Source organism: Squalius cephalus (assembly GCF_949319135.1).
Source record: "Squalius cephalus genome assembly, chromosome: 10".
NCBI lineage: Eukaryota > Metazoa > Chordata > Actinopteri > Cypriniformes > Leuciscidae > Squalius > Squalius cephalus.
In genome coordinates, this window is record NC_137131.1 from 15,288,528 (window position 1) to 15,316,504 (window position 27,977).

Genomic DNA, 27,977 nt, shown 5'->3' on the forward strand with positions numbered 1-27,977 from the left:
ACTCCTGTGAGATCTCAGGGTGACCCGATATGCCCAGAGATTGCGTTGTGTGAGTACACGGGTCATTAAATGGTAAAGCAATATCATGTTTGTGACGTGTTGCACGTCTGACCAAACATTACTCCGGGCCCCTGAAATTAGACCGTATGTAAACGATGCACCGGCTTTGAAGTGGTTTGGGTGCTTTCAGTAATATGCTAATCTCCCTCTTGATCTTGATTGCATGGGATGTCCCGATATAATACCCATCAGCCTGTGTGCTGCACTGCTGTTTCAGCAACACATTAGCCTGCGCTGAGGAAGCTGCTTTGAAACTGTAGCTTGCCAGGTTATAAGCTAATCATAATTTAAAGTAGTTCGGCTACAGCCAAGGTAATCTCTGAAAAAGTAGTTGGCAACAATACAAGCTACTAATAAAAAAAAATATATATATATATATTTGATTATTTTATTCTGCAAGCACACATTAAATTACTCAAATGTGATAGTAAAGGCATTTCTAGTGTGTGTGTGTGTGTGTGTGTGTGTGTGTGTGTGTGTGTGTGTGTGTGTGTGTGTGTGTGTGTGTGTGTGTGTGTGTGTACTTGTACAACTATCTTTGTGAGGACCAGTTTGAGTTTTAGACCATTGGAGTGAGGACAAAGAGAGGAAAGTGTGTGTGTGTCTGTGTGTATTATTGTATTTTTTACATTATACATAATACATAATTATATTACATAAGTATATACATTATATATACATATAGTTTGATTTAATAAAATTATATATCATTTAAATATGATTTATAATTTAATAGCCATATTTTATGATCAGTTGTTTTTGTTTTACTCTAAATACAAAAAAATTATTCCACTAAAATTATTATAATTAAATATTCCACTAAAAAGATTATGTAAAATGGTGCCTAGGAACTCAAATTGGTTTGTTTTTCTTTCTATATCAACCACCCAAAAATACTGATTCAATAGTATTGATACATATTACATATGAGTTAGAGGACAGTTTACAAGAGTTTGTACTCCCTCAAGCTTGGCAACCAACCCATGTAGGCAATACAGTGTCACATAAAAAAAAAATATATATATAAAGCATATGGTTACACCGCTAGTCACTGGAAGCTTATTATTTTGAAAACAGGGGAACATGAGATGACCCATTCCCATTATTTTTTCACAGATATAATGACTGAATGAAATGATTTATTTATTTATTTATCAAGGATGTTTAGTTGCTTTTGCTGCATACGAAATTGCATACTGTCTGATAGCTACTTGGTGTGAAACTTACTTTTTTAATGGTGAGTTGCGTCGCTTCACTGACATTCACAGCACCATATTTGGATGCAGGGTTTGTCTTTGTACTAACTTTGCCAGAAATGTAACAATTTTTTTTTAACAACAACAAATCTCTTATGAGTGCTTTTTCACAAAAATGCTGCTTAAAGCAGTTTAGAGCTGATGTCCATTATTTGCAGCTAAGTACTTTCACCCTGGGGCTAATGCTAGCACATTCCCTTAGCTCCCAGGAGGGGTGCCCAGCGGTGGGCCTGGCTGTTGTCTTGCTAAGGAGGGCTAACCGGAGGAGAGGACTACCTTTCAGCTGCATCAGAGCTTTGTTCTGCTCTGGTGTTTGTTGTGCTAATGGGAAAGGTCCTTGTATTACAGCCGTCCATGGCCAGCGCTCACCCTGGTTCACTGCCTGGTCTCCAGCCTGTCTACGCCTGGTCTATACCGGACCATCTGTGTCCCTGGAGCCCGAACAGGGTTATCACATTACAGCTCGGTTTCCTGAGACAGGACGGTGGGGTAGGTGGTGGAGGATTTGGGGGTGGCTTGGTTCCTGTTCCCTGTAGTGCATTCAGATGGAGTCTTGCTTATCCTTTTATATGGATCAGGTGACACCTGAGAAGGTGAAACAACCATGTTCCTCTACCATGGATCTTCTCCATCTCTCTCTCTCACTCAGATTTACTTTCGTGTCTGAGGTGGGTGTTTGCTCCAGGGTTGTGACAGTAGAGGAAACACCTAGCCAAGAAAAACTTCAGCATTTGGGCTGGGCTCAGTGCCCACCTCCAAACACAAAAGTTTATGGTCGGAATCATCAGCCTGGGCTTTTCCCTCACATTCTCCCTATCATTAAAAAGCTTTATTGTCTCTGACCCAACTAGCTTCACATTTTCCATTCACATCCAAATGCCGACATAATTATGCTAATAATTCATTAAGGTCGACTCGACATGCACTGTTCGAACCCAGGAAGATCAGGCAACGCTGTAACGACACAGCCAGCTGTTCATTTGATTTAATTCCTTAAAGGGAAACTTACAATTATATAGTGACAGAGTAATTATGATCTCATTATGTATTAGAGGTGAAGACTTTGTTCATTTCTGAACTCTCTGTCAATTTGGTTAGAAAACATCTGCAAAGAACATCTATCTATCTATCTATCTATCTATCTATCTATCTATCTATCTATCTATCTATCTATCTATCTATCTATCTTCTCTATGATTGCTGAAAGATACATTCATATTTTTTGCCTTTTGTTTGTGTATATTTTATTTAAAATCTTTTTTTTTTTTTTTTCCATATTGTAAGAAAAGTCTTATCTGTTTGTAAAATAGTGAAGAATAGTGAGAATCAACATCTGTATTTATCTTTGAAATCATATGCAATAAGTGGAGAGAAAGAAAATAAGCCAGAAACTGGAGTGAACCTGCCACCTTTTATGTGCTTTCACATACATGTACTTATTGTATACTGTACCAGGCTTTCCTGTTCCCCCTTGCTTGATATTTTTAGGTGTACTGCTTTCCTTTAAGGTCATAATTAACAAATGTTCCCAATTAAAGTTGCCTTTGTTGTTTGGCAACATTAGAAAGGTAATCTCCAAATTACACTGCAATTTGCCTAATATTTCATGATTAGCTAATGATGGGTAGCTTGCAGATGTGGACTGCAGTATAACTGCATGTCATCTGTTTTGTTCTATTCAGCTGACCTGTGTCGCACCAGTTGGAAACGTGTTATAAATGGGGCTTTCATTTGTAAAAGGATTCAGATTCATTGTATGGATGGACATACTGATTTAGCCCCCAGATTAAAATAATTACAATACATTATTGTGGCAGATGATACACATTAATTGAATAGACATAACAAGTGGTTTTAGGAGTTTTTGTGTGTGTGTGTGTGTGTGTGTGTGTGTGTGTGTGTGTGTGTGTGTGTGTGTGTGTGTGTTTGTGTAGTGTAGTGTAGTGTAGTGTAGTGTGTTTGTCATGTTAAAACTGATGAATATACCATAACAAATGTTACTGAAATATGACACTTGTAGACTATATTTAGATGATCCTAATTTGGGGCCACACTTGGATCACTCATAGATAAAAGTGACAGGTCATGCCATAATGAGTAATGGTCAGAATGTAATGAGCAGATGAAGTGACCTGTCATAGATACATCACTAATGAGTGTAATTTGCAGTTGTAGTCAATGTCATCATGGAGGGGCATTAAACCACCTGCCCCTGCAGCTGTTGGTTTCTACTCCAGCAACGAGCGTGTGTGTGTGTGTGTGTGTGTGTGTGTGTGTGTGTGTGTGTGTGTGTGTGTGTGTGTGTGTGTGTGTGTGTGTGTTTGTGTCTCACAAGACAACATTGGCACTAACAGGTGTGTGTGTGTGTGTGTATATCAGCAGCTCATTAAAGTGGCATGTTTTCTAACACCAGGCATATTTAACATTAAATTATCACCCAGTTAACGTAATAACACCTCTGTGTTCACACTTTGACGCTTGTCTATCTCTTTCTCCACCCTTTCACTCTCTAGCTGTGAGATTTGTCTATTTATTTCACACCACCACTAGAGGTCTGGTAAAAAAAAAAAAAAAAAAAAATAGGGAGCTTTCTTGCTGCCTAGAGTACATGTGTGGCTGCATGGTTTTTTGCATGGTGTCTTTACATTGAATAACTAATTAAATTGATAACATTAACTATTTACTAATTTTTTATTTGCTATAATTTAATTTAATTCAATTTCATATAATATTTAATTTATTAAATTTTTTACTGAGCTTGTCACTATGTATTCCATGATTCCCTTCTTTTTTGGAACAGGCATCATTGATAGTCCCACGATGCCATAAAATGCTGCCTCCATAGGATGGTCGCTCAAAACAGAGCAGTATAGTATTTATTTTTAATTGTGTAATATTTTGGAATGATCACACCTTTCTGTTTATGGCGTTAATTGAACTAGGTGGAATGAGATGTTCACAAAAAAGGCCCCTCTCCCACACTGTAGTTCCAGCAGAGACTGCCAACCTCCGATGTGAGCCTAGTCAGCAGGAAGTGTGTGTGATCCATTACCACAGTTCTACTTGACATAGGGATGCACTCATGCACAGACGCAAATGCACACACAGTGTAAGCATGTGTTTGCTTTGGTAGACATTGCTGACCGAAGTCTTTGTCTTCAAGGTTGTAAGAGTGAATGTGCACTGTTTTAGAGTTTACTCAAGCTTATGCTGTCTGTCAGTCAGACCAAACTGCTTTTTAAAGCAAGTCAGTCAGTTTACTCAGTAGCCAAATTACTTTCTAGTCATGCAAGTACAGCTTTTATCTAAATTAATGAGGAAAAACATGACTAACTAAAATAATTTCATAGAGCTAAGCTCAAATCAGGCTAAAGAAAAATGTTCAGGTTGGTCAAGCTTATTTTTTTAGACAATACAGCAGTATTTACCAACTGTTTACAGTAAAAAAAAAGTTAAACAACTGACATCAATTTCCAGGGATTCCAATTTCTTTTCAAGTATATTATTTCCATAATAAGTTCTAAAAGATTTTAGCAAAGTATGCTAAAGTACTTCTTTGTCATAGAAGTAGTCATGCAAGTACAACCCATATCAATTTAAATAGAGACAAGCTGAAAAACAACAGTTTGCTGAACTGTTTGCTAAATTGACAAAATTTCAATCTGCTAGTCATACTAATACGTTCTAAACAGAGTAAGGACTAGATCAGTTGCTGCCTTTACAAATAAGCTGATTCCCATTTTTAATCGAAAGGTATTTTCCTGCAGCCACCATGCATTGGGATAAATTTTTTAATCATTTATTTAGTCTGTCTACTTTTTATACTCTCTCTGATTAAGCACACGCACAGAAGGGAGAAAAATGAACTAATGGCGTACATTCCTGGAGCACCTTGCACCTCTGTTCGGACTCCTGTCCTGCCCCAGTCCATTGTTTATTGTGTTCTGTTGTAAAATGTCTGACTCAAAGGGGGCCATTGTAAGACGAGCATCACTAACTCTGAACCTGTCAACACTTGCCCATATTGTGCTGCTACACTATAATAAAATGTTCTTTGTACAGTAACAAGTCTGTAATCTTCATATATTAGAGGCAGGTTTACCTGCACGCTCCTGAACACACACAGAGCGCTAATAGCAACATGGCTGTCTCTTTAATTTCACATTCTTGTTGTATATATGTTTTATCATTGCTCTCACTAAAGTGAACACTGAACTGATACTGAACCGGATTTATAAAAAATGGCTAGCAATGTCTGGAATTGTTTAAAATGTTTTGTCAGTTAACCTAAAAGCTGTACTTCATGTCTTAAAATGGGTAATGGGTAATGTTCATTTTGACCGAATAAACCCACAGAGTGAATAGGAAAACTAGGCTATACGCAGAGGGGTCTTGACTTGTATCATCCTGAAGGGATTGTTTTGCAATAATGACTGGCTCACTGTACATTATCACACTTATTACATACTTGCTAAATAAATAAATTGGCAAGAAAAATTAAGTGAGAAGAAAAAGAGCTGTCTGTGTAGGAAAATTTGCAGGCAGTGTCAAATAGTTTAACAGCCATGATTCAATATCTGACCACACAATGCTGCAATTGATCATGAGCCATGCAATAACTGGTTATAATCCAATCAATGTAATTTAATATTACTGAATCAGCCTGACCGAGTTATATAGATGAAGGTTATTTATTTTTTTAATCCTAGTGTGTATATGTTTCCAGATATTAGTTTTATCAGCATATTACATATGTACTTTATAGTAGATGTATATGAGCCAGACACTGGACCTTTTCCATTGACCATGGTATTACAATAGTATTTATTTTAAATACTATTCCATGGTACATGAATACAGTACCTTGTATGAAGTACCATGTATCCTTTACCTTTGCTGTACCACAGTCTGAAATGTGCCTCTCCTTGACTTTCTCTCTTTGCTTTGTATCTACAGGGGCAGAGATTCCCTCAGACCCAAACGTGGTGGCCGCCTCCAGTTGGAACATGTCCAGCGGAGCTGAAAGAGGTGAGTTTTAGCCCAGCTCTCATAGGCCACTCAGGGACACCATTAGGTCTACAGTAATGTGACAGATCGGCAGCGATTGCTAGATGTTTTGTCTAGAGATGAATGTTAGTTTTGATTGCCAAAGCAGACAGCATTACTAGCAGGAACATGTGAGCTCTAGGATGACAGCATTTTGAAAGAAGCTAGTTATATGTCTTAAGTTATCCTAATTCCTCAGTCTGGTACAGTGCGCACTAATTCGGGGGTTTCCGTGCTCATGGTAAACCTAGATCTGTTGTGTCTGTGCTATCGTTATTGATGCAAGTTGGAACAAAAGTCAGGAGAACTTATTTTCCATAAGATCACTATATTTCAGTGGCATCATACAACACTCTCTCTCTCCTTTTTTCACTCTCTATCAAATACAAATACCTACAAACACATAATATCAGCTCTCCATTCCTTCCATTTCAAGACCCTTTTATAACGTTCTTTTATTTGTCATTTCGTTTAAGTGTTTTTCCTGTCTTGAACCAAACCAGTAGTAATTAAACTAATAAGAGAATTGGAGTCATTATGTCCGCTATGTGATTTCTCCAAATGGTCCTAATTGCTTTGGGATTAATATTTAAATCTCAGTCGGATTTGTTGCCTGGCATCAGCTGTCAACACAAGAACTTTCTTTTGACTCCGAGGCTTTTTCTTTTGACCAGCAGCTGACTTATGCTTTAGGTCAGACAACAGAAAGGTTTTAAGAAACAAAAGATCTTACAGTAATTCATGTCTGCTACATATGATATATCTTTTTTTGTAAATGGGTATTTCTAGAAAGCTAACTCTTCTAAAACACACTTTTCTGTAAATGCAATTTGTAAATACATATATATAAGCCATTATCATTGTCACCATATCTCATGTCATCATTTACACTTTTTGCATCTTTATTTTATGTATTTTGATTTTTATAATTTTTTTGCACAATTTGACACATTACTGCTTAATTGAAAATAGTGAACATTAAAATATTGATTGATTCCAGTTATTTTTTATATTGATCTTTCTCAGTTTTCTTCAAAAATCATATGTGTCATATATTTTATCTCAAATATGCTGTTGACATGACTGTTGTCCTGTTGGTTGTATCCTTCTTTAGACACAGGAACTGTCCAAGGAGCAGTCTTTTTCACGCAATTAGTATTTAAAATATTTTTGATTATTTCCTTCTTTGCCCTATAAAGCCTATTATATCATATTTGATACATGGATTTCTAAATTATCAATGTGATCAAAACTGTTATACACAATCTTCTACTTGTCTTCTGTCATAATTGATAGTTTTTACTTTTTCAGCAAGTGTTTAGCATGTCTTTTTGCTGTGAAATCTTTAACAATTTTTATGAAGTAAATGTAAGAAGAACGTTTGGTTACAGTTTATATTGATGGTTCCCTTTAGACATTCTGTTGACTTTAAGTAACATTGCACGTCAACTAACTCTCATTTAGTATTAGTTGAGTGTTAGTAGACTATTAGGGTTAGGGGTTGGGTTAGTAGAGTTAAGTGACATGTACTTGCAAAGTTACTTAAGCAGACAGCCTACTAATACTCTACTGATACTCTAATGTGAGTTAGTTGAGATGTAGGTGCAGCTTTACTTAAATTCAACTGAATGTCTAAAGGGGACCATTATAATAAAGTGTTACCTAACTTTTATATTGGTATTTAATATTTCAACGCATGAAAACTTGATTCCACTAACTTTAAATGGTCAAATTACTTCTTCAAATCATCTGCTGAAGTTTGATAAATAAACAACTGAATTACATGTGCTTGTGGGTCTGTTTGCGGTTGGTTCCTTCTGGCTGAAGTTCATAACCCGTCACCGCATGCTTACATCATTAGAAGGAAGTGGAAGTGTCCAAAAGATTAGGCTTGTCAGTCAGATGCATTATGGGTCGGAACTGATCCCCCTGTGGTTGTATTCTTCATACGAATCCATTTTTGGATAACCATATTTGTATATTGTTATAAGAGAGCTGATGTTTGGATGGAGGAAATTAAGATGAAGGGATAAAGAAGAGATCCACCAGGGGAAGGAAGGTAGCTTTCCATTCAGCCACTCAGACCAGACATGCCTGGAACGAGAGCAAGAGGGCGGTAAAAAGAGAGTAGGGAAAGGAGAAGGGAGGAGGTGTGAATGGACAAGAGGAAGGATAAAAAAGAAGAGAAAAGGGAGTGGAGTAATGGTTGAATGTCGTGTATATTAGTCACTTGTCACCCAGACCTCAGGTATCTCACTGTGGTTCATATATTGAGATTGTGACCATGATAAATGACTAAGGCCTCAAACGGTGCATGATTAATATATTTTGTGGTGGGAATTTGCAGCAACTTGTCTTTGCAACACTGTCTAATGTCATTCGAGCTTTTTGATCCCAAGAACCCCCAAATATGATGATGTGGTACTAAATAGCTATATATTTTCTATCCCATTTATACTGTGTAGAAAAAAATCATAATAATAAGTGCAATATTATAAAGATAGAATGTTATTTGCAAAATTAACATAATTGGCTTTTAAATTACTGGTGTTGTAAACATTATTGCAAAATACAATTATTAAATTAAATTGCAAAACATGTACTCTTATATTATTATTGTTATAAAAACCAAAAGATTTTTTGCTGTAAAAAAAACTAGGGTTGTCAATATAATAACCTGTTTTTTATCTGAAATATATGGAATCAAGTATGTATTTTAGATGAAGTACAGTGTCAATACTGTATTTTAGATTGGGTCAAGTATAGGGTCAAAAATTTCAACAAACAATATCTAGATCTCATTCACCAGTCCAGTTCCTGAAAAAGCCAGGTCCATTCCTCATATTCCTGTTAATGTTGTGGTCAACAAAATCCTGCTCAAATCTGCCACCAGATTCCTGGTAACCCTAGATGCAGTTTGCTGAAGACTGCTGTCTGGTATAGTTCAAACAGTGCTGGAGTTTCTGAAAGGTGAATGGTAGTCAGTGGAATTCAACCCCCACCTCAGCAGGACTAATATTGTGGATGTACCTGCACAGCTGTGGGCCCTGCGGCTGCTTACCCTGCCTGTAACCCTGGGGGACCACACTCATGGCTCCTACTCAATATACTTTTATTAATTTTCTCGTCAAAGTCACATTCCTTGCATTGCACCATAGTCTGGCCTCCTGTGAGAAGATGCTTCTGAATTTGAAGAGAGAGAAGGGAAACTTGTGTTACAAACCGCTTTAAATTCAGACTTGAAGGGAAAATTTCTGTCATAATTTACTTCAAGTTGAACACAAAAGAAGATATTTTGAAGAATGTCGGTAACCCATCAACTGTTTGGGTTACCCATATTCTTCAAAATATCTTCTTTTGTGTTCAGCCAGCAGAAGAAAAAATTTCATAAAGGTTTAGAACAACTTGATGGTGAGTAAATGATGACAGAATTTTTATTTTTGGGTGAACTATACATTTTTTGGAACCCCTCTTTTGCAGATTGTAGATTTTTCCCTAAACCTAACTATCTGGGTCTCGTCTACAAATCGACGTCCCCTGGGACTCGTCTACAAATCGACGTCCCCATTCAATAATAGCACCTAACTAACTTGTTCCCCTAAACTAGCTTCCTTCCTAAACTAGCTTCCTGCGCAGGAATAAATCGACAAACAGACCTGCAAATGTCCTTTAAATGCTTTAATCAAGGCCAGGAGATCTTCCCGAGCAGTTCTCAGGGAATCTCTCCCAAGAAGCAAGGCCGGAGGATCTCAGACAAATTCCATTGAGAATCCCACAGAAAACACGGATACAACAGTTTTTATAGAATCGAGAAAACAAATAAGACTAACATGTCACCTTCAATATGATTGGTTCAATTGGTTCAAAAGCCCCAACCTTTTTCCTCTGTCACTGGCACAAGCAAACTCTGTTTTTGTGATTTCTTATCACAAGGTTTGGGAACTAGTAATCTGTCTAGTTTCACTTCCCCTATTTGTTATTTATACACACACACACACACATACACAAGTTTTCCCCAAAGAGTTTGGAAACATTTAAAAGCATATGAATGTCGTTCCTGCAAGAAAAACAAATGTTAGTTGATTAATTAAACTTGATTAATTAAAAATTCCATCACAATAGTTAGTTAGTTAGCAGTAATTAGGTTCACTGCACAATGCCCTAGTGTATTAGACTCTTTTTAATCATGAGTAAGTATTGACAGATTGTTGGACTGTATGTATCATATGCTCACAGTAAATCTGCGCTGAGTGAGAGGAAAAGTTTACTTTCACTCTTTGCTTCTTGGCTGCACGAGTAGGGCTTGTCAGGATGCCATCAAGAGCCTGTCAGAGCTTGTCTGCCAAACCGATCATATGACTCCACAGGAAGTCCCAGGGAACGCTACAGAGGTTAAATTATTATTTGTATGGAACACGCCAATATGATCTCATTAGTATTCATTGGCATTTAACATTTTTTTAATGTTTGGACAGATACTGAAATGCATAATATATTATACACAATGTATTATCAGCATCTAAAACTTAATTATTATTAAACATTATAATGCTAAATTAGAAATGTGAAATGTTTATGGAGTAAATGTGATTGAAATTGAAATCTCATCAATTTCAAATACAATAAAAAGATTCTTGAAATTTGTTCATGCATAAAAAACATTTGTTTATACTGTACATTTCAGCATCTATCCAAATACGTTAAACCACATGTTACTAATACTAATAAGATCACACTGTTTTCACAAACACATACACATACTATTGTATATCTACTATAACCACAATTCTGGTTTGATTCTTTACCACAAAGTGTTTCAACACACCGTCTGTGTAACTTTCCCATAGATTTGAAGTGTTACTACAGAAGTTCCCCTCTATGGCCTTACTCAGACCAGAATGGGTCAGATTTGCTGAGCTCACTACAAGTGCTTTTATTTCCCTCCCACCACCCGTGAAATATTAGGGGTTGTCATGTTTTTGCTGGCCCCTTATCAAAGTTAGCTGTAGGCCTGGCAAGACAGATTTTCTGGAGACAGAAGTTTCCAGAAGCTTCAAGAGGTTCTTCTGTCCCCTCTGGCGCTATCCATCCCAATGAGACAAACTAATGATTTACCACCTAGTGGCAACCACTAAATATCATAAAGAATTCCTAACCGGCAACTTAGAGGTTTGTTGCACATTGTATGTGCGTATATAGTTACAAATGACCACAAACACTAAGAAAAGCCTCTTGGAAAAACTTGATTTACTACACATCAAATAATGAATGTTTAAAGGATTAGTTCTGTCAGTCTTGCACCCGTATGACTTTTTTCCAACATTATTCCCTTTGGGTAATTTGAGTAAGTTAGCTATATTTTACATTTTCAATATCTTATCTGTCTTTTCCTTTTAGATCACTTCCTAAGGCTGGATGCTCCGATGAATAACATCACTACCTCCCTCGGACAGACGGCTGAGTTACATTGCCACGTTTCAGGGAATCCACCACCCACAGTCCGCTGGCTCAAAAACGATGCTCCTGTGGTCCAGGAACCACGGCGTGTCTCTTACAGGCCCACTCAGTACGGCTCGCGTTTAAGAATCCGAAACCTGGACACCACGGACACCGGCTACTTTCAGTGTGTTGCTACCAACACCTATGGCACAGTATCTACCACGGGAATCCTGTTTGTCAAGTTTGGTGAGTATTTTTGGAATTTTACAATATTGTGATGGTTTCATAATCGGGTGACTGATGACGTACTGCAGAAAAACTTCAAGTTGTGTATTTAAACGCATCCCATCTCAGAGGGACATCTTTGTCCATTTTAAAGTTTCAACTTTTACAATTTAAATGTAAACAAATGCCACAAATACCCAATTTGTGTTAACCCTGTTCCTGGCATTTCATATAACATGCTAATTGTTGCCATTTACTCCCTCTCATGTCATTCCAAACCTGTGTGACCCTGTCATCTGTGAAACATAAAAGAACAACCCTGCACCTGAGAATGCCTATTTAGTAGGTGAAAAACTGTAGTAAACAGTAGGCAGTAGAAAAGCAGTATGCGAAAAGTAATCGGATGACCATTCAAACAATATATAACAATTTTTTTTACAGTTGCGAAATTTATTCCTCATTGAATGTAGTACCTACTCAGACACAATGATTTCAAACACACTTTGTGTTTTTTGTTGTTGTACCCCATTAACTTTCGTTGTATGAACAAAAATAGTTGATATTACTGTCTTTCTAAAAATAAAAATCGAATAAGCCATATAATTCAGCAAAAGAGTATGTCATTTCTGTCTAGAAGAAACAATTGAGATCTTCAGGTAGTCCACAAATATAATTTTGGACCTTTTGCAAAGTAGTGGTCCCTTTATTTGGAATGAAGACCCTTGTAAATGTCCTGAAGCCCTATGCAATAAATGTGTTTTAATGCATCTTCATAAGTGTAGCAATTTACCGTCCTCAGACATTCAGAGTAAAAATCTTGAGAAACTCTGTAGGTCTGATGAGATCACTGTAGTTATTCTTTAGTCCATGATGCCAACGAGCCATATTGGCCACATGTGTTATGCTTCTTTGTGGGCGATTTGTTCCAAGCATGTTGTTAAAAATCCCCACTCTCTCTTTCTTCCAGATCCTGCTCCCACCCCTCTGCCTGGAAGGCCTTCACCGTAAGTCTATTTTCCTTTCCTCTGTGCATTACCCCATCTAAATTCCTCCATTATCAGTCATTAAATATACAAGAACAAAAGGGGGGAAAAAACTTTGGATATGCAAATGATTTAATTGCTCCTTCAAGAGCTGTCTGGGTAAAGCATTTCTATTTTAAGAGTGGATGATATAGACCTGCACAGAAAGAAGTGCATACTGCATACTGCGATTTAACGTTTCCAACATATATATATATATATATATATATATATATATATATATATATATGTATTATTATATTATATTATTATTATAGATGTATATCTATTATTAAATTCTATAATCAATTCATCATATTTTAATTTCAATTTATTTTGCCACTGTTGTCTCAAATGTGTTTTTATTGGAATTGAGATTGACAAAGTACAATGAAAGCTATACTGCCATTCTAATAGTTCATTGCAGATGTGTATCAAGAACTACTCTGAGGTATGGTAATTAAAGAGTGTTCTGTAAATTTCTGATTTATAGTTTTACAGTAAGAGAGAGAGAGGTCCGGAGACCTCAGCAGGTCAATTGTAGGTTAGCAAAGACAAATGAAGATATTGTCCATGTTGCTTACACGTGTCTTGTTTAAGGTTGTAGGAACTGTAGGGTTTGTATGTCTAACTTCATTAAAATCAGCCAGCACCTGTTTGTGCTAAAATGTACAACCAGGCTCACCACATGTTTCTGTTTCAGCCCACTCAGATTTCAGACAGTACATTAATACACTGCCTTTGTGTTTCTCTTTTAATCATTCCATTTTTCCATGCTGCAGGCTTCAACACCTACTGTAGCCATTTAGCATTGGAGCATAGATATTTATTTTATAGATTTATGATAGCAAATGGGTTTTTTTAGATTTCCTGTAATACTTTCAATTTAGTGCTATGGGAATTTAGTGAGTTGTTTTTGCCCTCTCTAGGATCTTCTCATTTTATGTTATAAGTAAACAGTCGCGTGGTTTTTATTTACAATACTGATGCGAATCTCAGAGTGCGTCATTGCGCATTGAGGTGCACTGTGGATAGTCTCTGTCCAAATCAAAGTATGAACCCCTGACCGTTTGACGTGGCTGGCCGCGCTCCAAATCACATTAATATTGATTAAAGTCCACAAACCCGCCTGTGTGCCTCTAAGCCTCGCACAGGCGGCGGCACGGCTAGTTTTGGGCTTGCTGCCGTCATTGTGCTGCCTGCATTGAGGTGCACAGAGATCCCTTTGAGCCATATGTTGGCCTGTTGGTAATCATTAGTGTCATCATCAAAGAAAGTCTTCCTGTCAGTTTCCATCAAGAGCAAAAGGGTCAGTAGTACGCTGTCTGTCTTCTTTGCTCTCTTTCTCCTTTATGCGCCTCCTTTTTTTCCCGAAGGATTATCAAAGTGTCAGCCTTGTCTTGGTGAGAGTACCTGGTAAAGAGGGTGTGGGGTAAAAGTGTCCCTGGTGACATGTTTTGGCTGGGACTCTAATGAAACTCTTCCTTTAATGAACTCCAGAGCAGAGGTGCGTTTGGAGGTCTGGTGTCAATGCATAGACTGAAAGCTGAACTAGCCACAGCTGGTCTTGAGCTGGCCTTGTAGTGGGGAAGAGAGGAAATATGAGAGAAAGTGGGGAGGGGTATTGATGTCTGAAGGGCAAAAGGTCAATGAATAGACAGGGGGACAGGGATTCACATTCAATTCACATTTATTTGTATAGCGCTTTTCACAATATTGTTTCAAAGCAGCTTTACAGAAAATGCATTTTTCTACATTACAATTTAACAGATGTGACTGTTCAAGTAATGCCCATATGTCAGAAATGTACAGTTCTAAGATAATTCAATCATGTAATTAGCTAACAATCATTTATTAATTTAGGCAGAAACAATAAGCTCATTGTGACAAATTCTGCTCAATTAGTCCATTCTTACAAACAAGCAAATTATTCATTTTAATATTTTGAAAACTAGTGGTTTAGTGGTGAGAAAACCAGTTGTAATTTTTTCTTTGAAAAATCAGTTCAAAATGTCTCATTTTCATTGTGTGAAATTATTCTAATGTCATTCCAAACTTCTATCACTTTCTTCTATGAAACATTTAACTTCTATGATATTTAAAATGATAAGTTAAAAAAAAGTGCTTTAATGTCCATCCAATGAAAATCAAAGGTGTCTTGTGTTGTTTTGGGCCACACTGACTGTCATTGTAATTGCAGCTTGATATCTAATAATTTTTGACTTCATTTTTTATAATTGTGACTTCATAAATTACATTGTGACTTTTTCCTCATATTTGCGACATAATATCTCACAAATGTGACTTCATATCTCAGAAATGCAATTTTATTTCTGGTAATTGTGTAATACCTTACAGTTGTGACTTTATTTCTCATAATTGTGGCTTCATTGCCTCACAAATTTGACTTTATTTCCTGTAATTGCAACTTTTTCGTAATTGTGACTATACCTTACAATTGTGTCTTTATTTATGCAACTTCATATCTCACAATTGTGACTTTATTTCTCAAAATTGCGACTTCATATCTCTGAAACGTGACTTTATTTCTTCTATATAATATCTTACAATTGGTACTTAGTTGGGTTTGGGTTTACAAGTAACATTGTACCTACATATCTACTAACTCTCATTAGAGTATTAGTAGAGCATTAGTAGACTGGTAGGGTTAGGGTAAGAATAAGTTGACATGTAGTTGCAAAGTTACTTATAGTCAGTAGAGTGTCTGTTGGAGGACCATCAAAATAAAGGGTTTGCAGATATTAAGCAGACAGTCTGTTAATACTCTAATGAGAGTTAGTTGACATGTAGTTGCAAAGTTACTTATAGTTAACTGAATGTTCAAAAGGGACCATCAAAATAAAGTGTTACCCTTAGTTGTTGGACCACATTGACTTGGACAAAAACAGTTGAAAATATTTTACAAAATTACAAAATATTTTTTTCAAAATATCATATTTTATGTTTCAAAGAGGAAAGAAAGTCATACAGGTCTTGAACCACATAAGGGTGAGTAAATGATGATAGATTTTTATCTTTGGCTGAACTAACCCTTTAAGAGTTTGACCATAATGGAGTCTCATGAGCCCTTTATGGCAGAGGAGGTTGTTGGGTGGTTGTTTGTTTGATGAGGGCGGATTTGGCTTTGATTCAGTTATGTGAGGTTAACTCAGCTTTATCTTTCGCAAACGGAAGGGCTTGAATAAGGTAAGCTGGTCTTGAAACAGCAGGTAGGGGCAGCGTCTACATACAGTCCTCTGTTGTGTCTTGCACGTCTCAGATGCTCACCACAGCTGCTGTGATTACTCACACTGAAGACCTTATTCATAGACTTTTTAATAAATGCAATATGTTTTCTTCCCCCTTTTCACTGCCCCACACTTTTAACGTTGCTTTTTTTTATGGGGACCACCTGGAAAGGAGGTAATCGAACACCATGGATGAGGAATGGGCCTGAACCTTGAAAGGAGAAACAATGGCCACTGTTGTTCTTGCCCAAATGTCAGCCATCCTGTAGGAGCGAGGTCACAGCATCACACTGATGCTGGGGTGATGTTGTGAAACACAGTAGGAAGAATTTAATAGGCTAGAACAAACTTTTAAGGGAGATAAATAACTCATCAACCAACATTTCCTGTGCTTCCTTGAAACATTTTTAAGCAATTTGATCGATCATTGGTTGCTCTTTTGCTCTTTCACACATAAGTTTAAAATATTCTAACTTTATCTCACAATTAAATATGTTATTTTTTACTATCTCACAATTGTGACTTCATATCGTACAGGCTCCCATACACTGTAGCTTAAAGGTGAATTATGTAAGATTTTTATGTTAAAATACTTTCTCTTAACTGTTCATTGACTACTATTAGCATGCCATTCATGGGTTCATCTCCACCAAATGTATAAACATTGAGCTCCCAAGTCACCATCAAAACAGTGGGAGCGACCCGCTCTGATCCGTCAAACTATTTTCAGCTCAATCTATGGTGGAGCATGGCTACTATAGCAGGTGAAGCCAGAGGGTGTTTAGCCAGTTTGTGACAATGGCTGATGCATTACATAGTTCAAGCCAAAATTTAGACCTTCAAAGATTATATACAGTGGGGAGAGCAAGTATTTGATACACTGACGATTTTGCAGGTTTTCCTACTTACAAAGCATATAGAGGTCTGTAATTTTTATCATAGGTACTCTTCAACTGTGAGTGACGGAATCTAAAACAAAAATCCAGAAAATCACATTGTATGATTTTTAAATAATTAATTTGAATTTTATTGCATTACATAAGTATTTGATCACCTACCAACCAGTAAGAATTCCGGCTCTCACGTTTTCTGTATAAAAGACACCTGTCCACACACTCAATCAAACAGACTCCAACCTCTCCATAATGGCCAAGACCAGAGAGCTGTGTAAGGACATCAGGGATAAAATTGTTGACCTGCACAAGGCTGGGATGGGCTACAGGACAATAGGCAAGCAGCTTGGTGAGAAGGCAACAACTGTTGGCGCAATTATTAGAAAATGGAAGAAGTTCAAGATGACGGTCAATCTCCCTCGTTCTGGGGCACCATGCAAGATCTCACCTCATGGGGCATCAATGATCATGAGGAAGGTGAGGGATCAGCCCAGAACTACACGGCAGGACCTGGTCAATGACCTGAAGAGAGCTGGGACCACAGTCTCAAAGAAAACCATTAGTAACACACTACGCCGTCATGGATTAAAATCCTACAGTGCACGCAAGGTCCCCCTGCTCAAGCCAGCACATGTCCAGGCCCGTCTGAAGTTTGCCAATGACCATCTGGATGATCCACAGGAGGAATGGTAGAAAGGTCATGTGGTCTGATGAGACAAAAATAGAGCTTTTTGGTCTAAACTCCACTCGCCGTGTTTGGAGGAAGAAGAAGGATGAGTACAACCCCAAGAACACCATCCCTACTGTGAAGCATGGAGGTGGAAACAACATTCTTTGGGGATGCTTTTCTGCAAAGGGGACAGGACGACTGCACCGTATTGAGGGGAGGATGAATGGGGCCATGTATCGCGAGATCTTGGCCAACAACCTCTTTCCCTCAGTAAAAGCATTGAAGATGGGTCGTGGCTGGGTTTTCCAGCATGACAACAACCCGAAACACACAGCCAGGGCAACTAAGGAGTAGCTCCGTAAGAAGCATCTCAAGGTCCTGGAGTGGCCTAGCTAGTCTCCAGACCTGAACCCAATAGAAAATCTTTGGAGGGAGCTGAAAATCCGTATTGCCCAGCGAAAGCCCCAAAACCTGAAGGATCTGGAGAAGGTCTGTATGGAGGAGTGGGCCAAAATCCCTGCTGCAGTGTGTGCAAACCTGGTCAAGAACTACAGGAAACGTATGATCTCTGTAATTGCAAACAAAGGTTTTTGTACCAAATATTAAGTTCTGCTTTTCTGATGTATCAAATACTTATGTCATGCAATAAAATGCAAATTAATTACTTAAAAATCATACAATGTGATTTTCTGGATTTTTGTTTTCGATTCCGTCACTCACAGTTGAAGAGTACCTATGATAAAAATTACAGACTTCTACATGCTTTGTAAGTGGGAAAACCTGCAAAATTGGCAGTGTATCAAATACTTGTTCTCCCCACTGTAGGTTATGAACACGTCAAAGTGAATGGGGAATTGTGATGCTACGCCCTACAGTGGACGCTTCAATATCATACAGAATTATGATCCACCCATTCAGAAAGACAAATATTCCAGTTTATGTGTTTACTGTGATATGTCCAGTGTAGATCAAGCAGTCATGTCAAAAAAATATTGTATATATAAGCGAGAAACATTAACTCTAGACAAGGTGTTTGCCTACTCAATTGTTTACTCATTACACATAGCAACACAGCTAAACATATTCCTAATATGTTTGACCTTTTATTAAAAGTAGTACTTTTACCTGTTGAGACATGCCTTCACAAGCACTGTGTTTGTTGTGTTTGAGTTGAGGAAGCACAATATGCAAAAGAGGCGTTTGCAAAGTTGTTCGAAAATATGCTCTTTTTTTGGTAATTCCGCTAGGTGCCACTAGTGTCACAGAAACTATACTTCACCTTTAACTGGTATAGCATAGCGCTTGCAATGAAAAGGTCATAATCGATTCTTAAGAAATGCAAATGACAACCCCACCCCACCCCCTTACAGTTTGTACCATTTCTGATTCTTGTTTTTAGTTATATGTCTATCTGCCATCACTAGCCTCTCTGAGAATGAGCTGCTTTCAGTTAAAGTAGTGCACATTAATCGTGCTGGAAGAGCTGCTAAGGTTATCCTTATCAAAATATCATTACTGTACTGTAAACATGAGTTCTGTACTATGTTTTTACCATAAGGAGACAGCTTAATGTACACAATGCAGTTGTGCTGCTGGTTTCCCATGAAATGTCAACGGAATTCTTTAATAGTAGGCATTTGAACCATACGTTTCTTCAGGGTTGTTTATAACATCCCCTTTTTTCCTGTTTGAAAAGATTAATATTACCATCAATGCCTTGTCATGTCTGTTTAACTTTCTCCTGGCTGTCCAAAGTTTTTCTTGAATAAAATGAAATGTAAAACAAGAGATGCTCGGCTTTTTTACAATTTCTGTTTTAACAGTGGATCAAACTGATCTTAAAAAAGTCCAGACCATTGTTCACTCAAGGCTTAGCTATTGGAGATATCCCAGAAGCCTCAGCATTGTCTGAAGGAGCACATCCTAATGGGGGCCCCATCCTTCTTTTGAGTAACGACTACCATAATACTTCTGAAAGCTATTCAAGTGCTTCAGTTTTAGAAAGCTCTCCATTTCAGCAAGGATTTAACAAAGGGCTCTCATAAATTTGAGAGTCTTTGATTAATGTTAAAGTTCTGCTGTTCAATTTTGATGTGATATATTTGATTCTTTTGAAGATGTATTTGGTCTTTCAGAAACATGTCACTGTGGTGTGTTGTTATGGACATTAATTTAATTGTAAAGTTATGAAAGTAACAAGCAGCTATTTGTATAGCGTTCTGAGTTGGCACATTGAGTTACGGAACTTGTAAAAGCAGCTCAGATTTACTGCAAGTTCATAGTTCTTGATGTGTTTTTTTTTTTTTTTTTTTTTTTTCCTTACAGACATTTTTAATCTAATGGGACACATTACCCTTAGAACTGGAATATCTATGGAAGCCAGTTTTCCACCTCAGAGTTTAAAAAAAGAAATTGTGACTATTTTTCATAATTGCAGCTTTATTCCTTGTAATAGCAACTTTATATCATATGATTGTGGTTTCCATTGTGACATGTATCTCACAATGTGATTTTATACCTATTTTAACTTCTAACTTTTAATTACCTGTTTAGTTTTGTATTCTGATGCTGAGGCTTCCATGTATATTAATTACAATCCGGTAAATATTAGCCTACTTAGAGGACATTATCAGAACTTTTAATTTAGTTAGTGTTAATGCTTCTATTCACAGCATTTTTATTCAACTTTTACATATTCAATTTACCAAATATGCACTTGTTATTGTAGCTCGAAAACTGATTATAACAACTTCAGAAAACTAGCTCACCATGTGAGCACAGGCTTGGTCAAGATCTAAATCTCTTGCTTGTTATGGAGCTCTTTTAACTAAGTGTTGATTGACTGAAGATTGGAGCTTTAATATGAGTCTCTTGGTATATGACCTTTAACCTGGTATATTCTATGGCGGAGGTGCAGTCTGAAACTTGAGCCTGACCTTTCGTCAGAACTTCTTTCCCAGTCTGAGGGCAAGCAGTGTGGGTCAGCATACCTCCCCAGCACCCCATATGACGGCATATTAACCTCTACCACTCAATTACATCAGCAGACCACACCGTCCTGCCAGTGGACAGCCTGTTTATCTTTATTTTAATGGTCCGTTAATATATGCCAGCTGATATTAGGTCATCACAGACAAAAATATTTGCATTTCAGTTAACCACAGCAAGGATGTGTGAGGGTTGGTTCTAAACAATTTTATAGACTATAAAACTTGTTTTACTATGAAAGTGTCGATGGAATAATGTGGAATAAAGCTACCAAGGTAATAATTTTTGGGCTGTGAAATACATTTATAATATATACATATAATATACATGTATATTGTGTGTGTCTGTGTGTTAAAATTATTATGATCTGGAATTTTTTCTAATATTCATATTGTCTCTGACTGTAGCCATATTGTTTGAATTTGAGCTTATTTATGATGTCAAGCTGTGCATTGTTTACTCACTCATTAAGAAAGTCAATCCTCGTTTATTTTTATGTAGACGGAACAGTACGTGCATAGGAAATACTGGAAATATGCAATCTTAAAGGGATAGTTCACCCAAATGAAAATTCTGTCATCATTTACTCACCCTCAAGTTTTTCCAAACCTGTATGAATTTCTTTCTTCTGCTGAACACAAAAGACTATGTTTTGAAGAATACGGTTAACCAAACAGTTGAGGGGCCACCCATAGTATGGAAAAAAGACTATGGAAGTCACTGGGGTCCATCAACTGTTTGGTTACCGATTTTCTTCAAAATATCTTCTTTGTTCAGCAGAAGAAGGAAACTCATACAGGTTTGGAACAACTTGAGGGTGAATAAATGATGACAGAATTTTCATTTTTGGGTGAACTATCCCTTTAATGCAACTGAATGGCCACTCTAAATTATCAAGACGTTTTACATTTGTTTGAGACTTGACCTGGTGGGTATTTTGACACGTGTGTGGGTGACCCAAGTTACTGATGCCATTTCATAACCCTATAAATATCACTGATAGGTAATACACCCTCACACCTTTATTGTATATAAAATATTACATTATTTTATACTTTTCTATAGTTTATATTATGTTTTCAGAGTATCCCCAGTCTCCCTCTCACAGTCACCTTTCCTTTTTCTATCGACTCTCTGCCCTACACCCTCTCTTCAAGATTTTCCATGAACAAAGTCTGGCAGCCAAAGCCTTCTGATTTTTTTCCCACTTGAGCTACAGCGGGCGCACGTTTAGATACACAACCGTAAATATGAATGAAAGCTCAGAAATGCTTTCTTTCTCTCTTCTTTTCACTGAGGGAATAAGTTATGTCTTATTCCCATTACTTTTTAGAGGGACATGGGGCCAGTAAATTTGCTTTTATTGGGAGAGCATGAACTTTATTCCCAGGGCCCCTCTCAAATGGATAACCCCTTACCTGCAGCGCAAGTTCCTTTCTTTTTTAATGCATTTTACAGCTTTGGATATGCTAAAGTTATGAAATAATGTCTTAGTGAAGATAGTTTAATGATATACATAACATATAATGATTTGTTCTGTTGATATGGACAGAGATAAATAGGTCATGCATAAGGAAAACAGAGACAGTTGTGTACAGTGAGATTTTTATTGATATTCCCCGGCTTACATGGAGTCCCTGTGTTTTCCTACACCTGGAAGTTAGCTGTGAGTAATGCATAATTACTCTAGGTTCCCCACTCTCTATAAAAACACACCGGCTGTGTTAAACATGCATGTTCTTGTCATTTAAACAGCCGTGTTTTCATTATGATCTATAGGCTTTGTCTTTGTAAATCACAAGGTGTGACAAATCGCAAGCACATATCAAAACATGGTGGAAGAGCTTTCTTGGATGAAGGTGGTTCTTTACTCTGATTAGTGATTATATGAGTCATGTTGTCAGTTTAGTGGTGCTCTGCCAGTTCTTTGAGCCAACACTGATTACTGCATGAACTTCAGTTTTTTGGCAGATAAATGTAGATTCACGCGGAGAGCAATAACATATGAAGTAAATAACAGTGGTGTCAGGATTCAGTTTAATAAATTTCACACAAGCAGATGCATTCACACCCAAATGTATTGAAACACACACCCACACTGAGTGTGAAATCAGAGTGCCACTTTAGTATTCAGCACAAAAACCTCTTGTTCACTAAGCACAGAAGTTTAACCAGGCGCTAATCACAGAAATAGTACCTTAACTATTTAAATAAAGTCTTTTCAAATGTTTTATTTACTTAAAAAGGGTTTGTTTTTATGTATTTTTTTTATTATTATTGTGCTATTATCACCCATGTAAATCAGGTGGTAAACAGAATGTAATTTAACCCTTAAATGCATGAATGTTCCACCAATTATTATTATTATTACATATTAGAGTATTTAGCGACCCGGATCAATATCTGACAAGGATGGATATCTACCTATCGCAATAATATAAAACTCTACTGACATTGTAGTAACAATTAAAGAAAATTAAAATAAAGCATATTCTGTTACCTTTTGGAGATTGGAAGTGTTCAGTTTGAGCAGATGTGTTATACCATCATCACTGTCCTTGTTATAGCTCATTTCCCAGTTCATTCAGCATCTGCCTCTTTTTCGCCATCTCAAACATATTCTTTTACATATTCAAAATCAATATTTTGATTGCTGACAGCTACTTCACCAGATCCACTATCAGTGACTGACACTAATATTTGATTGCGTTTAGTACTTGCTCTGCAGTAAATCGCTGAGCCATTTCAAGTTTTGCTGATGATACTTCCTATTCTTTTGTTTTCTGCCTGCGGTAACTATGAGTGAAACGTCACTTCATCATTTTGTATCAGACATTTGTCACCTTGTGGAATAAAGGTGAATTGCACTTGTTCAGTCATCAAAGATTCAATTATTGTTGTGCAGAAAAAATATACTTACACTGTTACACACCTCGGGTCGTTGGCAACTCTATACAATTTCTACAAAAATGAATAGGACAACAGGCATTCTTTTATAATTGTATTGTTATATTGTTTATAATGAATTAATTGAGGAATACTAAGAAGGTTGATGTCTAACTTTAAAAAATAAATAGGAGGAGGGTAGTGAATGACATCCCGGGTCACTAAAGACCCAAGGTATGCGTTTAAGGGTTAAGAGCTATGTATGTTTGAGATTTGTATTAATCATAACAGAACTCATTAAATGACAGATAACACCATTCATTTTCATAAATATTGTGATTGCCTGTTGTATCCTCCACAAACAAGCCTCAGAACTGGTCTACAAGATGGGGAATTTCGCGTTGCAAATTGTCTTAAGCAGTAATTTTGTGGGTGTGTTTGCGCCGATACCTAGTTGGCATAATTCCTTTAGTGTATTGGATGCTGAAATGTGCAAATAAACAACACTATCAGGTGATGCAATTCATTCTTTGCTTACTTCCCCTAATCACTTGTTGTCACACCTTGTCTAGTCAGCTCTGTTTGTTATTGAACGATCAGTACACATTGTGGCTCAGTGACTAGAAAAACAAACAGAGACTATTTTGCGCCATGTACGTTGTCACCTCCCGTCCTAATGGGCTCCTAACAGCTTGACCTTTCTGCCCTCTTTTGTTTAGAAAATCACTCAACTGCACATTGTATAAACAAATCATCTGTGGGGGTTATAATACACTCGTACAGACAATATCCAGATTATTTGTTTCAACGACAGCAGTTGCACCCAGTGGACGTGGACCTTTAAATTGAGAAACTGGAGCCCGAGCCTCAGCGTTACTCTCAGGGGATGTGACACGGTTAATGCGGAGTGAAGAGATGGGGCAGATAATCTTCTGGGTTCCTGTATAGATCATAGATTTAATTGCACAGTCAATCAGGCTTCTGTCAGATGTTGTTGGATGTAGAGCTGTCAGGATACCACCATTTCAATAGTCAAAACCACTGACATTTCATGATGACCGTTTAGATTTTTTTACTCTCTGCTCAGATCACGTGCCTAGACTTTGACTATAGTTTGCATGCCCTGATTCTCTCTTTTTGGGCGATCTCAGGGGTCGCAGGGTTGTGTCCTTTGCTTCTGTAATAGAGGCTGCTATTGTGGTAGTGTAACATGAGGACTCTTTCCTCTTTTACTTCGAGGCTCCTAATGAGAGTCCCTTGGTGGCTGTCTTTCCCTTCCTCTCGAGATGCAGTCACGGACCACAGGCCCCCCGTTTATCAGGGACAAACCAGTCCACTGTTACTCATATTCTCCCCATTGTTAAATATATTGCCACTGACCCAGGTCAAACTTTATCTGAGGAGAATACCTGACTGTGAATTGTATCTTCTCTTTTCAAAATTATTTCTCAAGTCTAGTCCTTTATAATCCATTATACAAGCTTTTATGTGTCCTACACTTCCCAAAAACCTCAAAGAGTGGTGTGTGTGTGTGCAGATACATAGCCAATGAAACACTCAATTTTACAAACTCAAACACTACTCTGGAATGCCCTCATACTTACTAACTGTAACAACAAAGTTAAGATGTTTTGGAAAGTGTTTCATCAAAATAGCATAATAATGGACATTAGCATTCATACTGCATGAAATGGCAAGCACACAGTCTTTGAGAAGTGAAATGCAAGCACCATCATTGCTTTCATAGTCATCTGAGATGAAAATATTGAGTATTAGAAACTTCAGAGGTGCATGTAATAACTTTATATATGCACATAAAGTATGACATGAATTTGGATGAGATCAGAAACTCTAAGCACATGCATCACAGTGGAGCCCATAAAATATTAAAGAGAAATGATCTAACACTAGAGTGTAGGAGGGATCCTTTAGTCATGGAAAAAACATTGTGAGCATGTTATGGGACAAATTATTGGAAAATATATTGTGCTTCACATATACAAGTAGGTAGAGAGAAGTCAACTAATTCAACTAAACATGAATTTTCAACAGTATACAAGAGTCTTAGTGTATTTTCAGTCTTAGTGATTATGACTGGAAATAAGCTGGTTTTAATAAAAGTGCTTGATTGAATGAATGAATTTGCCATGATCTTAAATTTCATAAAGATTAATCCAGATTTCCATTTGTATGTCAGGAACCACTCTTTGTAGTGTACAAAAGTCCATCAGCATGAAATCATGCTGACTTGTGGACCAGTTTTACTTTACTATTTAAGAAACCTAATAATTTCCATGATGTTTCCAGAGCTGGAAATCACATGTTTTCCATGATCGTGGGAGACCTGTAAGTGAGCTTATCTACAATTAGTTTTCTTAATGTAGGCCAGTGAGCCTCTTGATCTTAAAATGGACTAACTGGAAATATCTGTTCATAAAACCAGGCGTCAGCAGTAAGATCTGCTTCAAAATCACATTTCTGCACAGCATGGCTTTCAGATCCCAAACAGAGTATCTCACTGTCCTTACTGATCAACTGATCAACCTCCCTGCTATAGCTCCTTTTTAAGTGGAGCGGCATATGGCACAAGAGAAAAAAAAAGTTTAGTAAATGTCTTAAAGAGGTGTTTTTGACTCCTTAATGGATGGAGGAGGGAGAGTTCCTAAAAAGATGGAAGAGGCTTCAGGCCAGGCAGATTGGAGATGCTTTCCAGAGGGGAATATCTTGATATATATATTGGACTCCAGGGCATATACAGTAACACTGATGACACAAATCCATTCTCCTTACCGTGTTAGGACTATGCGGCACTGACATCTTCATGAGCTTAGCATCTTAACAATGCTCAATGTTTTAAATCACGCCATTGTTTGGTCCAGGTTATTAATTCTAAGTCATCTGGTGATCAGCTGACCCCCCTCCACATGCATCAAAAAGAGGTTTGATGTTGAAATAGCTGACTTCTCGACCAAGACAACAGGCAAAGATCTTCTCCTGTTGTTTGTCGCCACAGATGTTCTTCTGCATGTAAGCACATGTAGTAGGATCTAAAATCTGATTTTTTTTTTTTTTCTCTCCATTTATCATCCTCAAATTGTGCTGGATAACATTATCAGGCTTTACACAAACTTGTGGAGTTCATGTCTATAGAGCTCCATTTCCTGACGTCCTGATCTGATTTATGTTCCTGGGTCAACATATTTTATTGATCCTGGAACAACATTCCTGTCTGAATTTTATACTAACCATACCCCTACCCCAATACCTAAACCTACCCATAAATTATCCCTAAAATCAGAGGGAATTGATAGGTGAATAACACTGATGTAGAAGCACCTAACCCGGATTGTAAGCCTAAACTTGACAGAAACTGTAAACTTCCCTGATTGGTTGATTTAAATGTTATTCCAGGATCAAAAGAAGATGTTGATCCAGGAACATGTTGCACTTGGTGAAATCAGCCACATAATAAAAAATAATGCTTTGGTAAATCATAATGATGAGATAAAAAGTTGAAATTTGAGATATTAAGTCATTATTAGATGAAAATTTGAAATTCTGACAAAAAGTCATAATCATGACATCAAAAATTTGTCACGATTGAATTAATATCTCATAATTTCGACTTTTCATGTTATCATTTTGACTTTTCATCTCGTAATTATGACTTATAATTCCCATAATCTTATAATTTCAATGTTTTTGTCATGATTTTGACTTCATCTCATAATTTTGACTTTTCATCTCATAATTATGAATTATCGTAATATCCCATAATTGTTCTTATGCTGTAGAAATTGGCTTAGATGTCAGTTTGACTGCTGCTTTCATTAAAACAAAAGGGGACTGCAAATAAGAAGAAACTCTAAAATTCTTGTTTAAATTGTCATTAAAAATTAAGTATTAAATTAGAGAGATACAAAATAAAACCTTTTCCTCTGTTCTTCAGAGTTTTGGGCCCCTTTGTTTAATTGTTTTCGGATGGTTTTGGCTACACACCCTCAAGAATAGGACACCCTGAAGGATTAGACATCCATCTTGGTAATGTTTAATGTGCATCTTTCTCATGTTGATTTCTCTGCTACTCAGCACACGGGGGAGCATTTTTAGACTCCTCACTCCTTCCTGTCTTGACTCAATAGGTTTAGCAGGAGAGTTTGAGAATCTTGTAGGAATTCCACGATGTGCTGGATCTGAAGAGCATGTTGAAAAGCATATCATGTTTGTGTGTGTGTGTGCTAAGA

The 27,977-nt window shown here is 37.1% G+C and overlaps 1 protein-coding gene across 2 annotated transcripts in view; it reads left to right on the forward strand.

Annotated features, from left to right (window-relative positions):
- The window catches only part of ror1 (receptor tyrosine kinase-like orphan receptor 1), a 110,735-nt gene that overhangs the window by 74,250 nt on the left and 8,508 nt on the right, over positions 1 to 27,977 (forward strand). For both annotated transcript variants that reach the window (XR_013822521.1, XM_079883567.1), the window contains exons 2-4: positions 6,273 to 6,344; positions 11,760 to 12,047; positions 12,994 to 13,030. Coding sequence is in view for 1 of the 2 variants with exons in the window: in XM_079883567.1 (XP_079739693.1) it covers positions 6,273 to 6,344; positions 11,760 to 12,047; positions 12,994 to 13,030 (397 nt within the window). In the remaining variant the exon portion in view is untranslated. The remainder of the gene's footprint in view (positions 1 to 6,272; positions 6,345 to 11,759; positions 12,048 to 12,993; positions 13,031 to 27,977) is intronic.